Source organism: Heptranchias perlo, chromosome 8 (assembly GCF_035084215.1).
Source record: "Heptranchias perlo isolate sHepPer1 chromosome 8, sHepPer1.hap1, whole genome shotgun sequence".
Taxonomy (NCBI): Eukaryota; Metazoa; Chordata; class Chondrichthyes; order Hexanchiformes; family Hexanchidae; genus Heptranchias; species Heptranchias perlo.
This window is the reverse complement of record NC_090332.1, coordinates 74563164-74579792: the sequence shown is the minus strand read 5'-3', so window position 1 is coordinate 74579792 and position 16629 is coordinate 74563164. Positions and strand designations below refer to the sequence as shown.

Genomic DNA, 16629 nt, shown 5'->3' with positions numbered 1-16629 from the left:
AAACAAACCATCGTTCGCAGCAAATTACCCAGCCTTCAGGAGAACAGCGTCCACGACACCACACAACCCTGCCACGGTAACCTCTGCAAGACATGCCAGATCATCGACACAGATACCACCATCACACGAGAGGACACCACCCACCAGGTGCATGGTTCATACTCCTGTGACTCGGCCAACGTTGTCTACCTCATACGTTGCAGGAAAGGATGCCCCAGAGCATGGTACATTGGCGAGACCATGCAGACGCTGCGACAACGGATGAACGGACACCGCGCAACAATCGCCAAACAGGAGGGTTCTCTCCCTGTCGGGGAACACTTCAGCAGTCATGGACATTCAGCCACCGACCTTCGGGTAAGCGTACTCCAAGGCGGCCTTCGAGACACACAACGCAAAATCGTCGAGCAGAAATTAATAGCCAAGTTCCGCACCCATGAGGACGGCCTCAACCGGGATCTTGGGTTCATGTCACACTACACGTAACCCCACCAGTGAACAAATGTTATCTGTTTTTAATATAATGGGTCATTGACTGTCTTCCTTATCTCTCTCTCTCTCTTTTTTTGGGGGGTTGTATATTCAGTGGCCTTTTAGATGACACCTTTCTGTCTGCTCACTGTGATTGCCTTGGCAACGGGCAGTAATCACCAGGCTTTGTTCTGTGATCTTAAAATGCAAAGGATTCAAAATTGTCTTTTCCACACCGCCTGAGGAAGGGGAAAGCCCCCGAAAGCTTGTGGGATTAAAAATAAAATCGTTGGACTTTAACTTGGTGTTGTAAAATTGTTTACAATCGTTAACCCCAGTCCATCACCGGCATCTCCACATCATGTATCCTATAAAGCACAGATTAAACTCAATTGGAAAGGGCCTTAACTCTGAATGACTTCCCTTCTTCCTCCTAGCCTCCTCCTTTTTAAACTCGTGTCTCCTGGTGTTTGACCCCTTGCACTGTGATGTGGAGATGCCGGTGATGGACTGGGGTTGACAATTGTAAACAATTTTACAACACCAAGTTATAGTCCAACGATTTTTATTTGAAATCTACAAGCTTTCGGAGGCTTCCTCCTTCCTCAGGTAATTGTCAGGAGCTCCTTGAAGCCTACGCATTTATACATCATAGAACAATACATGGTGTTTACAGACTGCCTCTGCAACTACCCGTTGTCAAGGCAATCACCGTGTTCAGACAGAGAGGTGTCACCTACAGAACCCCCGAATACACATTCAACAAAAAAACAAACAGGAAAATAAAACAGAGAGAGAGAGAGAGCGGCAGAAACATCCGGAAGGCAGAGAAAGCCAGCAAATGACCCATTATATTAAAAACAGATAGCCCTTGCACTGTGGTGAACAATGTTGATCCATTTTGCCAGTTTCTTTCGTAACCTTGAAAACTTCAATGAGATCATCTCAGAGTCTCTTTTCCAAAAGACAGAAACTCAACTTCCTCAACCTCTCCTCAAACTTAACTTCCTGATATCGAGAAACTACTTTGTTACGCGCTCTGCACTGACTCCAGCAACATCTTTTCTGTGATCACAGACTATATTTTCCTTCAATTGCGAATTTTAGAGAAAAGTCAACATAAATAGGAAGCACCTTGCCACATCTATATTTACAATTAGCAAAGAGAGGGAAATAGTCCAGTGTGCTCAGAACTGCACACAGCATTCCAGTCACAGCAACGTGACCTCTTTAGATCTGTACTCCCCTTTGCTAATTACTTTATTTGCCTTTTTAATTGACGTAAGCACTGTGTTCACAGTATCATGGATTTATAAATCTAGAAGAGGAGTTATTTTCTCTGTGTATTAGAGGTAGCGAACACACTAGTTAATGGTACGGTGCAGTCTTTCGCTGCATTTGCGTTAATGGAGTGGCTGCCAACTTTTGCCTAGACACCTTAAACTGCTTCTAGGAGTACGCAGGTGTAACAAATATTAACACCATCCCCCTGACTTGAAAGTGTCTTTACTCTTTATGGCCTTATTAAAGAGAAATTGAAGAGTTTCTCCCTAAAATTCCTGAGGTTTGACTTATTGCAAAAGGCGTTGATGATTTAAGTGTTTAAGTGCATTGCAGCAATGAAAGGAACAGGAAAGGTGAAACAGACAAAAGCAGCATGTGAGGTTGTGGGGAGACTGAGGCAATGGCTATCCTAAAAGAAAGAAAGACTTACATTTATATAGTGCCTTTCACGACCCCAGGACACCCCAAAGCGCTTTACAGCCAATGAGGTACTTCTCAATTGTAATCACTGTTGTAATGTAGGAAATGTTGTAATATCCGACTGTGACAGTGTGCCACATGCTGCAAACACGCCACTCTTGCTGTTTGTCATATACATGTCAGCTGACTGTCAGACTTCCCGTGGCGTTATCTGCCTGTCAGCCTTTGTGGATATAAATCCGTGTTTTTATTGCTTCCTGCACCACAGGCAAACACTCATCGTAGAATGGCCCTGAAAGTTCTTTAGTGCATGTGTGGAATTTCAATCGCTTGTGTGAGTGCACAAAGATCCACCAACGCATCGGTCTATCACCTGTTCAATGGCTATTGTTCTCTTTGATGGGACCTGAGTTCACACACCTGCCACTTGTTTCGATGACCTCCTCTGTCCCACTTTAATGTAGTACCTTGAACCTGTAATCAGTCTGGGTTCAGCATTTTCGGACGGTCGATCCAGTTTCACCCTGTTCATACTACTGGGGTTGTTCCATTTTCATTTCATCACACTGGAAGCAGAGATGGGCAGGAACAGTGTGGATCTGATTGCACTGGTGCCTACGTAGCTCAGAATCCATGCCAGGGCGAGACTTTGGCCTGCAGCTGATGCTGTCCATTTAGATACAAGTCTGGATTTTCCAGATAAATTTAGACTTGCTCCTATAACCCGTCTGGAATACGATATAAGCTTGTGACAGGGCAAGTGTCAATCATATTGGCAGGGCATCAAATTCTACACAGACTGCGAAACTTGTCACTACATAAGTATAGGCAGAAGTACTGAAAAATACACTTGTATGGGAACTGAGCTGTCTGGTGTGTGCCTGAGAGTTGTGGTTTTATTAGAGCATTAGACAAATTATGTATTGGTTTTTGGCACTGTAAAGTAAAGCTTGGATATTTAGAATCTTATGTGTTATGATAATTCCCATTGCTGTGTACTTTGATTTGACAGTGTACTTTAAATTGTAAAAATTAGATACAGATATTTAACGGGAAAAAAAGGAGTGAGTTGACAGCTGCTTTCTAATCTCAGGATGCAGTTGTATCACTCGAGCTTCACCACTGGACATTTAATTTTATCTGAACCCCTGGGTCTGTTGCCAGCCTTGTAAGTACATGCATGTCAACTGTCGGCTGACAGTCAAACTTCCCGCAGTGTTATCTTCTTGTCAGTGTTTGTGCATAAAAATCTGTGTTTGTATTGCCTCCTGCACCCTGGGCGAAGAATCGCCCAGAATGCCCCATAAGCTGTTTGTGTATACATGCGGAGTTTCACGCATGCCCCAAAGTTCCAAATACTCGTGTGCGTGTACGCGGAGATCCATTGACTGAGGTTTGAAGCAGATAGCACTGACGCTGGGAGGCATGATGCATACATGAGGAAGAAGGGACTCGGGAGACCCGGGGGGCAAGGTTGGAAGAGGTAATTGGAGTGGGAGGAGGCTTGTGTGGAGTACAAACACCAGCACAGGCCACTTGGGCCGAATGTCTTGTTTCTGTGCTGGAGAGTCTATGTAATTCTACCCAGCGATTGTGTGTTCACATGGGGTGCCCATTCTGGCTCAGCCTGGAATTTAGCAACGAATAAGCCATCTACTGTAAAAACTCGTGTGTCAGCTGTGGCTCAGTCTCTCGTCTCTAAGTCAGAAGGTTGTGGGTTCCAGTCCCACTTCAGAGACTTGAGCACAAAATCTAGGCTGATTCTCCAGTGCAGTATTAAGGGAGTGCTGCACTAATGGAGGTGCCGTCTTTCAGATGAGACGTTAAACTGAGGGTGATGCTGTCAGTGGGAGTGAGTGCAAGGAGCAGAGTGCATTGATTATTTATCCACTTGGTCCCATTCCCCTGCCATATCCTTTTAAATTTGTCTTTTTCAGATGTTTATCCACTTTCCTTTTAAAAGTTCTTATAGATTCTGGTTCCACACTGTTTCTGGTAGGGCATACGATGTCCTAATAACCCTATGTGTAAAAAAAAATTCTTCAAACCACTCCCTTCGTTCTTTCGGGGTTGATCTTAAAGGTGACATGAGGAAAACCTTTTTACGCAGCGAGTAGTTATGACCTGGAATGCGCTGCCTGAAAGGGTGGTGGATGCAGATTCAATTGTGGCTTTCAAAAAGAAATTGGATAAATATATGAAGAGAAAAAATTTGCAGGGCTATAGGGAAATAGCAGGGAAATGGGACTAACTGGATTGCTCTTACAAAGAGCCGGCACAGGCTCGATGGGCTGAATGGCCTCTTTCTGTGCTGTAACGATTCTATGATTTTATGTCCTCTGGTTACTGACTCACCGACTAGTGCAAATTGTTTTTTCCAATTTAACTTATCAAACCCCTTGTAATTTTGAACATCTCCATCAGATCTCCTCTTAACCTTCTCCATCCCACTGAAAAGAACATCTTTCTTTAGTCTCTCCTCATAACTAAAGCCTCTCAACCCCTGGTATGATCTAAGTGAATCTCTTCCAGCTAACCTCCTTCATCAGTTTGAAGCTGAGTACTGAGCTGTGCCTGATTCAAGGTGACAGCCCATGTGTGTTTTACTCCCTGGAGGTTGCACAGCCTGCTTGTATGAGGCATTTACCAGGCTATGAAGGAGATATTTTTTGGAAGTGGATGCACATTCACATTTAAACCAAAAATTACTGCAGTACCTCATTCTAAACAACCAGTGTTAATTACTGATGAGCATTTGCAGTCCATTCAGTGCTCTATATATGCAACCAGTATGAACATGGCAAGCACCATGCATTAAAGACATGTTAAGTCCTTTGTGACTATGAAAAGCAAGTATGGGCAGTGCTCTTTGTGTGCCTGTTCAATAGCACTCACCTCACTCTCCATTATATGTTCATTAGCAGCTATTAGATCAAACCAGGCTTCTTTCTCGACCACAACAGGGATCTATAATTAATATAAAATACATAATAAACATAAATCTACCAGCTGAGTGATTTAATACATTGAAGAGTAGGGCAGAACTCAGGTCTGGTTGACCCACTATACATTTCCACCAATTTTTGTATTTAATTCACAATACCATATATTGTGTTTTTTTTAAATTTCTGGGACATCTGTCATATGTGGGAAACAAGTGTATTTAGCACCACAGTAATGTTTTTGGTAAAAGGCCATTGGACCATCTAACCTACCTATCTAAACTTCCCATCAGTTGTGTTACTTTGATTCTAGAATTAACAGCCTTTTTTAAACACTGCGATGGTTTTCAGTTCCACCAGCCATGCTGGTAATCAGTTCCACAATTTGATCACCCACTTACTAAATAATTGTTGCCTAAATTTCTTATTTTGTTTTGACACCATGAACTTCAAATCATGCCCCCGAGTCCTTGAAACCAATACCCAACAGACAAACCGTGCCCCCTAGTCCTTGAACCCAACAGGCAAACCATGCCCCTAGTCCTTGAATCCAATGCCGGATAGACAAACCATACCTCATAATCCTTGAATCTAATGCTCTAGAATTCCCTTCCTAAACCCCTCGCCTTTCCACCTCTCTCACCTCCTTTAAGACCCACCTCTTTGACCAAGCTTTTGGTCACCCCGACTAATTTCTCCTTCTTTGGCTCGGCATTCAATTTTGTCTGATTATGCCTTTGTGAAGCACCTTGGGGCATTTTTCTATGTTAAAGGTGTAGTACAAATGCAAGCTTTGGTTGAAGTTACATTTTCATCGTTACCGCCATAGCAATGCTGGACACAAAGAATGCCAGGATAACACAAGCATCTAGCATTGCGAGGGCCGACAGAGGCCTTCAAACATTAAATCTCGGGACAAGATTTGCATTCTCCTACCGACAATTCGCTTGGGATCAATCGCAGACCAGATAGGTTTCCTTGGCCTGGAGGAGAATGCCCCCTTTAAGCGACTGCACACTCCCTATGGCGAGCTTCCCACCCGACATGGGAACCCAGCGATAAAACTTAAATAAGGCTGATTCGAAAACATTCTCTGAGGTAAGCGGCGCGCCCGTCGGGCGGAAGTCCCTCCCCATTGCAGTTACAGCGGTCATGCGACCACTGAGTCAAATCCAGGCCGGGGATTTTCAGCCGTAGTCAATTGCTACCTTATAAAAACTGATCTTGTGCTGCCTCTTTTTACAGTGTCAAACCGTTTAATATAAATGGCTCATAGCCAATAGTAACGATCATATAAAATCTTCCACTATACTTCTGGGCGATTAATGTAATTTTCTACGGTCTCCTCAAAGTTTTCTAAGACAGCTGTTGCCATTTTGTGCAAAATATATTTGGCTTTTCTGGTGACATTCCTCTAAATTTCCTAATCAAATCGTACGGTAACACCATAAAATTGTACAGTATCTATAAGGGTAAAGCATAATATGCTGAGCTGCCACGCATTAACACAGTTACTCAGTCCATCTGTTTTTGGAGCATGAATACCTCTCAAAACAAACATTCCTATGAGCAACGGGACAAAGCCTGAGAGCAGATAAAGTTGTCAACGAGAAGTTTGGTATATGATTTTCAGAAAATTTAAACATGGAAAATAAAAGTCCTAAACAGTGCCCAACTGCTTGAAGAGATCTTCACTCTCAAGATACAACTTTCCGAGGCCCTGCTCTTGGCAGAGGGTGGCACCGGCGGAGGGAACGGGCTGGAAAATGAGACATCCTACCCTGGTTGTAGAGTGACCAAGGTTGGGAACGAAATATTCCAGGGTACTTGACTTTTAGAAAAGATAGGCAGAATGGAAAAGGATGGCTGGGGTGGGGGGAAACCCTGATAATAAAGGATGAGATAAAGGCAGTAGTGAAAAAGGAACTTAGTTCAGAAAATCAGGATGTAGAATTAGTATGGGTGGAGCTAAGAACTAACTAGGGGCAGAAAACACTGGTGGGAGTAGTTATGGTGTTGGATAGAGTATAAATTAGGAAATTAGAGGAGCACATAACAAGGGTAATGCAATAATTGTAGGGGATTTCAATCTTCATATAGACTGGGCAAACCAAATTGGCAAAAGTAGTTTGGAGGACGAGTTCACGGAATGCATTCGAGATACTTTTCTAGAACACTATGCCGAGGAACCAACTAGGGAACAGGCTATTTTAGATCTGGTACTGTGTAATGAGACAGGGTTAATTAGTAAATCTTATAGTTAAGAATCCTTTGGGAAAGAGTGATCATAATATGATAGAATTTCATGTTGAGTTTGAGAGCGATGTAGTTAAGTCCGAAACTAGGATCTTAAATTTAAACAAAGCCAATTACATAGGGATGAGGGGCAAGTTGGCTAAGGTAGATTGGGAAATTAGATTACAAGATAAGCAATGGTGAACATTTAAAGAAATAATTCATAACTCTCAACGAATATACACCCACTTGAGGAATAAAAACTCCACGGGAAAAGTAATACAACCGTGGCTCAGAATTATGGATAGTAATAGATTAAAAGAAGAGGCTGACAATGTTGCCAAAAAGAGTAGTAAGCCAGATGATTGGGAGGGTTTTAGAAATCAGCAAAGGATGACCAAGAAATTGATAAAGAGGGAGAAAACAGAATATGAGTAAACTAGCAAGAAATATAAAAACAGATTGTAAGAGCTTCTACAAGTATGAAAAAAGGAAGAGCTTAGCAAAAGTAAACGTGGGTCCTTTAGAGGCTGAGACAGGAGAAATTATAATGGGGAATGAGGAAATGGCAGAGATGCTAAACAAGTATTTTGTACCTGTCTTCACAGTAGAAGACCCAAAAAACATACCGCAAATAGTGGGGAACCAAGGGTCCAATGAGAGTGAGGAACTTAAAGTAATTAAGATTAGTAAAGAAAAAGTACTGGAGAAATTAATGGGACTAAAAGCCGACAAATCCCCTGGACCTGATGGCTTACATCCTAGAGTTTTAAAAGAGATGGCTGCAGAGATAGTCCATGCATTGGTTTTGATCTTCCAGAATTCCCTTGATTCTAGAACAGTCCCCGTGGATTGGAAGGTAGCAAATGTAATTCCACTATTCAAGAAAGGAGGGAGAGAGAAAACAGGGAACTATCGGCCAGTTAGCCTCACATCAGTAGTAGGGAAAATGCTAGAATCTATTATTAAGGACATAGTAACAACGCACTTAGAAAATCATAATATGGTTAGGCAGAGTCAACGCGGTTTTATGAAAGGGAAATAGTGTTTGACAAATCTATTAGAGTTTTTTGAGAGTGTAACTAGCAGGGTAGATAAGAGGGAACCAACGGATGTAGTACATTTGGATTTTCAAAAGGCATTCGATAAGGTGCCCACAAGAGGTTGTTACACAAGATTAGGGCTCATGGGATTGGGGGTAATATATTAGCATGGATTGAGAATTGGTTAATGGACAGAAAACAGAGAGTAGGAATAAACCGGTCATTTTCGGGTTGGCAGGTTGTCACTAGTGGGGTGCTGCAAGGATCAGTGCTTAGGCCTCAGCTATTTACAATATATATCAATGACTTAGATGAAGGGGCCGAGTGTAATGTATCCAAGTTTGTTGACGATACAAAGCTAAGTGGAAAAGTAAGCTGTGAGGAGGACGCAAAGAGGCTGCAAGGGGATACAGACAGGTTAAGTGAGTGGGCGAGATGGTGGCTGATGGAGTATAATGTGGGGGAATGTGAAATTATCCACTTTGGTCGGAAGAATAGAAAAGCAGAATATTTTTTAAAAGGTGAAAGACTAAGAAATGTTGGTATTCAGAGGGATTTGGGTGTCCTTGTAGACGAATCACAGAAAGTTAACATGCAGGTACAGCAAGCATTTAGGAAGGCAAATGGTATGTCAGCCTTTGTTGCAAGCGGGTTGGAGTATAAGAGTAAGGAAGTCTTGCTGCAATTATATAGGGCTCGGGTGAGACCATACCTGGACTACTGTGTGCAGTTATGGTCTCTTTACCTAAGGAAGGATGTACTGGCCTTGGAGGGGATGCAACAAAAGTTCACTAGATTGATTCCTGGGATGAGAGGGTTGACCTATGAGGAGACATTGAGTAGAATGGGCCTATATTCTCTGGAGTTTAGAAGAACGAGAGGTGATCGCATTGAAACAGATAAGCTTCTTCGAGGGCTTGACAGGGTAGATGCTGAGAGGCTGTTTCCCTTTGCTGAAGAGTCTAGAACTAGGGGTCATAGTCTCAAGATAAGGGGTCAGCCATTTAGGACCGAGATGAGGAAAAATGTCTTCACTCAGAGGGTTGTGAATCTTTGGAATTCTCTACCCCAGAGGGCTATGGATGTCCAGTCATTGAATATATTCAAGACTGAGATCGATAGATTTTTGGACACTAAGGGAATCAAGGGATATGGGAATAGGGCGGAAAAGTGGAGTTGAGGTGGAAGATAGCTATGATCTTATTGATCGAGGTGCCGTATGGCCTACTTCTGCTCCTATTTCTTATGTTCAATATGATCAATAAGCCCCATTTTCTGATGGCTAATTTGGAGACCAAAAAAGACCACAGGACCTTATTTCAATATTAAAATTAGCTTAAAAAAAATCTTGCCCTGAATGTTCCGACTTCCGGCTAAACACGTTCCATGGTGTGTACATCATCCTTGTAAACTGCAATGGCAGTCCTGGGACTCAGCCTGCTCAAGCAAGCTTCTTAAAGGGAGTTGGCAGTTTTAGTTCTTGGTAAAAGTCTGTGCTTTTTGCAGATTTAATTACATTTTGTTACACGCATTAGTTGGCTTTGCTGGGTAGACCTCACATTTTCTTGGAGTTTCCCCACAAACGCTTTCCTTTGTTATTCTTGGTTGCAGCTGCTATTTACATCACTGTGCAAAGTGGTGAGGATGGGTACTGACTTGGAGGGAGAAGGGTGTGAACATACAATTTAGATGTGGAGGAGGAGTTCACAAGAGGGCAACAAATGCAGGTGCAAAGATACTTGAGGCATCCTATCTGCACCTATCACTACCACAGGGCCTGCATTCACAGCCCCCTTCAAACCTACCTGGACATGTCAGAGGAAATCTGCCTTTGCTGCCTCCACTTCACAAGAGCAGTTGCCACAGAGCAGTGCCTTCTGCTGCAGTTTTACTTGCAGGCAACATCTGCAATAGGGCAGCTCCCTGTTTATCTTAAACGGGTTAAAAGCAGCACAAGGGAATGCAGGACAAGCGCGCTGAGAATTTGCATGTCAACTTAGCCGATTGGAATTTCTACCCGTGAATCCATAAAGCGGGTAGGTTTGTCACCATAATTTCACCATTAGTTCTCAGACACTACAGAAATAGTGCATAGCAGACTGACCTTCTCTGTGAAAAACTCATGAGGACGCTTCCAAGTGTGAACTTTCAGAGATGGTGGCAGTTCAATCTTCCCCTCCGGGTCCTCAAATAATTGCTGTGGAAAGAAAATCAAGGTATTCAAAGAGCTAAACAACACAAAGCACAATCATGATCAATGTTATAATATGAACTAGTGAGAGGAAAACTACACTCAAGTGCTGAGCTCTCTGCTTTCATGGCATGATTCAGCCTGATCTCCATTTTAACTACCATGAATATTCCTCAGCTGCTGATTATTTCTCTGATCAGAGAGATCGCTGCCGCTTGGCTACATCATTTGGTTTGCCGTTACGCTTTTTTCCAGCTAAAGATTACTGGTAAATGGTGAAATCAGGTAACTACGGCAGAAATGTCCTTTCAGAAGTATAGCCATTAACACTCAGAAAGCAGGTACAGAAGTACACAAGCCCACTTAATGGGCATATGAACATTAAATGATGGTTCTTTTCTAGATATACATTTTTAAGTCAGATATGATAACTGGCTTAAAAGATTACTGAACTAGAGGATCTAGATTTTGAAACCCTTTCAGACTGAGATGGGGGATGGGGTTAGGGTAACTTAATCTTCTTAATATTTTGTAAGAAATGGCTGATTCAGTTGTAGTACTGGGTTCCGCCAGGACCACTCGGCTCCAGACCTCATTACAGCCTTGGTTCAAACATGGACAAAAGAGCTGAATTCCAGAGGTGAGGTGAGAGTGACTGCTCTTGACATCAAGGCAGCATTTGACTGAGGGTGGCACCAAGGAGCCCTAGTAAAATTGAAGTCAATGGGATTCAGGGGGAAAACTCTCCAGTGGCTGGAGTCATACCTAGCACAAAGGAAGATGGTAGTGGTTTTTGGTGGCCAATCATCTCAGCCCCAGGACATTGCTGCAGGAGTTCCTCAAGGCAGTGTCCTAGGCCCAAGCATCTTCAGCTGTTTCATCAATGACCTTCCCTCCATCATAAGGTCAGAAATGGGGATGTTTGCTGATGATTGCACAGTGTTCAGTTCCATTCGCAACCCCTCAGATAATGAAGCAGCCCGCATGCAGCAAGACCTGGACAACATCCAGGCTTGGGCTCATAACTGGCAAATAACATTCGCACCAGACAAGAGAGAGTCTAACCACCTCCCCTTGACATTCAACGGCATTACCATTGCCGAATCCCCCACCATCAACATCCTGGGGGTCACCATTGACCAGAAACTTAACTGGACCAGCCATATAAATACTGTGGCCACAAGAGCAGGCCAGAGGCTGGGTATTCTGAGGCGAGTGACTCACCTCCTGACTCCCCAAAGCCTTTCCACCATCTACAAGGCACAAGTCAGGAGTGTGATGGAATACTCTCCACTTGCCTGGATGAGTGCAGCTCCAACAACACTCAAGAAGCTCGACACCATCCAGGACAAAGCAGCCCGCTTGATTGGCACCCCATCCACCACCCTAAACATTCACCCCTTTAACACCGGCGCACAGTGGCTGCAGTGTGTACCATCCACAGGATGCACTGCAGCAACTCGCCAAGGCTTCTTCGACAGCACCTCCCAAACCCGCGACTTCTACCACCTCGAAGGACAAGGGCAGCAGGCACATGGGAACAACACCACCTGCACGTTCCCCTCCAAGTCACACACCATCCCGACTTAGAAATATATCGCCGTTCCTTCATCGTCACTGGGTCAAAATCCTGGAACTCCCTAACAGCACTGTAAGAGAACCTTCACCACCCGGACTGCAGCGGTTCAAGAAGGCAGCTCACCACCACCTTCTCAAGGGCAATTAGGGATGGGCAATAAATGCCGGCCTCGCCAGCGACGCCCACATCCCATGAACGAATAAAAAAAAACTCAGCACACTCAGTGCAGCTTATCCATCCAGGTTAATAGCTTAATTGACTTGCCAGTAAATTTACTAATCTGTTTGAAAATTGGAATCTAGTGAATGCCTGCCTTACTAATGGAAATTAATGCTTGATTATTTTGAATGTGTAAAAAAGAAAATCACCAGCAGCATTTAGCAGGTTAGTTTTTTCATATTCAAAGGAGCACAAACATTCTGAATTCGACTCATTAGCCAGCTACCCTTTGAAAGGTACTGAATTGTCCTCATCTGTGTGAAATTTTGTATCGTGTCTCAGTTAACAATTTCTTAGGATTTGATGAACAACAATAATACTGTAGTGCATTCATCTTGGTAAAAAAAGTAATTTTTGATTGTTGCTGTGGGTTACAACAGTGGTTGAGCTATATCAAACCATTATTCCATTGTATACCATATAAAGATTCTGTTTCATTTGCAACCTCCAAAGACATTGGCCCCGATTTTAGAATGGAGGCAGGATGGCAGCGGGGGCGGTGCGAATGGGCACGTGGGCGTGTGGGTAACCCGACTAATAAAATATGTCCGTTTCGCACGCGATCGCAAGTGAATTGGTGCCATTTAATGTGGCTTCCGGGTTTGCCGTAACGAAACCTGCGCAGCGGATGGACTGCACACCCGCATCACAAGCTGTCAGCTGAAGGAGCTCTATTTAAAGGGCCAAAGCTTCAAAGGCTTTTGCTGGAGCAAAGACTCAGAAATCACAATGGAGCAGCACAGGGGCAAGGCTGCTCCACAGTTCAGCGATGCCTCACTGCAGCAGCTACTGGACTGGGTGAGGAGGAGAAGGGAAGTGTTTTACCCCACAGACGGGAGGAAGTGCCCTGCCTCTGCCACCAAGAAGGCCTGGCTCGAGGTGGCAGACGAGGTCACCAGCAGCAGCAACATCTCCCGCAACTGGATCCAGTGCAGGAAGCGTTTCAATGACCTAACAAGGTCAGCAAAAGTGAGTACACTTATTGATTCTCCTACATTCTGTGATCCACATCACCGCCTTCACCCCCAACTCATTCTGCACTGCCAAGACTACTCCATCACATCACTCCTCACACCCACTTAAGGCTCATCCTCAACTTACCTGCGCTTCCTCACTACTTCCTCACATCCCCATTAGTCACCCCACCACTACCACTCACCCCAATCCTCATCCAATGTGATGGCTTTGTCTCATACTCACCTTCTAGTGCACTTCTTTCACAGTCAGCGTCACCCAAAGCAATGCATTCACCATCACTCACTCACACGCCTGTTCTTTCTCCCCTTCTAGGAGAAGGGAGCGCAAAATGCACAGAAGAGGGCAAGGACTGGAGGGTGGGGTGGGGGCCACAACAAGCAGTGGTCCTCGCATACACGGAGCAGGAGAAGCTGGAGATCTGCCGTAGCCTCGAGTGCCTGTCTGTCGGGGATGCGGAGACTGACAACGCACAAACGTCTGGTGACATAACTTTAACATTCATCACACACGATATGAATTGATGTTAACAATGCTTGCCATGTTCAACACCTCAGTATTTTTTTTATTCATTCGTGGGATGTGGGCGTCGCTGGCGAGGCCGGCATTTATTGCCCATCCCTAATTGCCCTTGAGAAGGTGGTGGTGAGCCGCCTTCTTGAACCGCTGCAGTCCGTGTGGTGAAGGTTCTCCCACAGTGCTGTTAGGAAGGGAATTCCAGGATTTTGACCCAGCGACGATGAAGGAACGGCGATATATTTCCAAGTCGGGATGGTGTGTGACTTGGAGGGGAACGTGCAGGTGGTGTTGTCCCCATGTGCCTGCTGCTCTTGTCCTTCTAGGTGGTAGAGGTCACGGGTTTGGGAGGTGCTGTCGAAGAAGCCTTGGCGAGTTGCTGCAGTGCATCCTGTGGATGGTACACACTGCAGCCACTGTGCGCCGGTGGTGAAGAGAGTGAATGTTTAGGGTGGTGGATGGGGTGCCAATCAAGCGGGCTGCTTTGTCCTGGATGGTGTCGAGCTTCTTGAGTGTTGTTGGAGCTGCACTCATCCAGGCAAGTGGAGAGTAATCCATCACACTCCTCACTTGTGCCTTGTAGATGGTGGAAAGGCTTTGGGGAGTCAGGAGGTGAGTCACTCGCCTCAGAATACCCAGCCTCTGGCCTGCTCTTGTGGCCACAGTATTTATATGGCTGGTCCAGTTAAGTTTCTGGTCAATGGTGACCCCCAGGGTGTTGATGGTGGGGGATTCGGTGATGGTAATACCGTTGAATGTCAAGGGGAGGTGGTTAGACTCTCTCTTGTTGGAGATGGTCATTGCCTGGCACGTTTCTGGCACGAATATTACTTGCCACTTATCAGCCCAAGCCTGGATGTTGTCCAGGTCTTGCTGCATGCGGGCTCAGACTGCCTCATTATCTGAGGGGTTGCGAATGGAACTGAACACTGTAGTGATGCTCATCGCAACATGACACATCTGTGATGATGCTTATTATTGCCTTCTGTTCTCTTACAGGCCCTTCAACGACCACAATGACGGCAGAGGGCGATTCTTCAGAGGACCTGCCGGCCTCTGAGGGTGCACCGTCACATCATAGCGAGCCATCCACCAGTGCAGATGCTCACACCTCGGTGGGTCCTAGTACTCAGTTAGTTGGGTTGGCAACGAGTGAGGCACCACACACAAGTGAGCACGAGCAGACACTGGTGGCAGGGGCAGCTGTGGAGAGTCCACATCGGTGGGAGCACTCCTCTCCAGGCTCTGCTCAGCTGGACGCAGATGCTGAATCCTGGGGGCCATCATTTAAAAGGAGAATGATCGAGGGACAGCAGCACATTTGCGAGGCACTGGAACAGGTGCCACGCGCATTCTCCACAATAACGTAGGGGATGGAGGAGTCCAACTCCTGCATGAGTGGAATGGCAGCACAGGTACGGGAGGGAATTTCTGAGATAGAATCGCAGGGATGTGAGCAACTGTCAGAGATAGAGTCGCACGTAACTGCTGAAATGTCTGAGATACTGTCACAGGGACGTGAGCAAGTGTCTGAGATACTGTCATAAGTAAGTGCAGGAATGTCTGCAATGGAGAGAAGGCTAGCCTCCACTGAGCTTCAAGCACGGCTGACAAATGAGTCCATACAGGCCCTGACAACAGCCGTGCGGACTCAGGGTGAACAACATTCTGCCACCTTAAACAGGCTGACAAGTACTTCAGAAGTAGCCTTCAAAGGCATCACACATGTCCTCCAAACTGTTGTCCAGCAGGGTGGTAGGAGTGATGTGGGCCTGGCCCAGGAGAGGGGTGATGGCAAAAGGGGACATGGAAGTGGGGACGCCACTCAATGCACTCCCATGTCTCACCTGTTGCCCCCCTCTCAACCAGTACCCGCAATGCTGCCTCTTCTCCAGGTGGCCAAGTCTGCCCTTGCACAGGTGTAGGTGGAGCAATCTTTGGCGGGGCCCTCACGGGCTCCAAAACCCAGAGGGCGTAGGCCAAAAGCATCTAAGCAGTCAGGGCATGAACAAAGCAACCTGCCACTACCTCTGCTGCAGCCACAGGGGATGCACCACGTAGAAGCAGTAGGAAGAGAAAGGCGAAGGTTTTGTGATCACGAAGAGTATGCACAAGGATGTCTGACAGACTGTCATGTTTTTCATTTATATTTGTTTTTTGTTAAAGTCACATTAAATGTTATGATTCTCACCACTACTGCCACGTCTTGCCCATTTTTGACTGGCTTCTGTGATAACGCCCTTTCATAAGGCTAGCTTTCTCTCCATTGCAGACATTCCCGGCGACACTTGATGCCACCCATTGGGTCATTTTACAGTGGGTGTATGTGTAGTTGCAGGACTGCTCGGTGCAGGGAATGGGGGGGGTGGGGGGCTGGTGATGTTGCTCGTCCTCGGATGTAGTGGTGAATGCAGCCATGGCGCCCCCCCATCCTGATGGCGTCAGTTTGAGGGGGTCCAAAAAGTTAGTAAATATTTGTGAACAGAAGAATTGTGAGTGGAAACCAAGAATTTTCAATGAAAACACAAAGATCTCCCAGCCAAAAGTTTGTCTGAAAGAACTGAGTGCCCTGCTGCAATAACTCACCTTTTATCCCCATCCGTCAAACCAGCATTTGATTGTCCAACTGACTGCTGGGTGAAACACGTCTGGTAGAACATGGAGTGTTCCAGCACGGGAAACACACTGAGGATGTTTGAAAATTGGACCACTGCCTCAATGTGCACAAAATTAAGTATTTCAAGTATCTAACTA

General features: G+C 45.3%; 1 protein-coding gene across 1 annotated transcript in view; it reads right to left on the bottom strand.

The window, feature by feature from the left end:
* Positions 1-16629, bottom strand: part of adgb (androglobin) — a 225624-nt gene that overhangs the window by 191542 nt on the left and 17453 nt on the right. The window contains exons 3-4 of the mRNA XM_067989325.1: positions 10500-10592; positions 5071-5142 (exon numbers count right to left, since the gene is read on the bottom strand). Of these exons, the coding sequence (XP_067845426.1) occupies positions 5071-5142; positions 10500-10592 (165 nt within the window). The remainder of the gene's footprint in view (positions 1-5070; positions 5143-10499; positions 10593-16629) is intronic.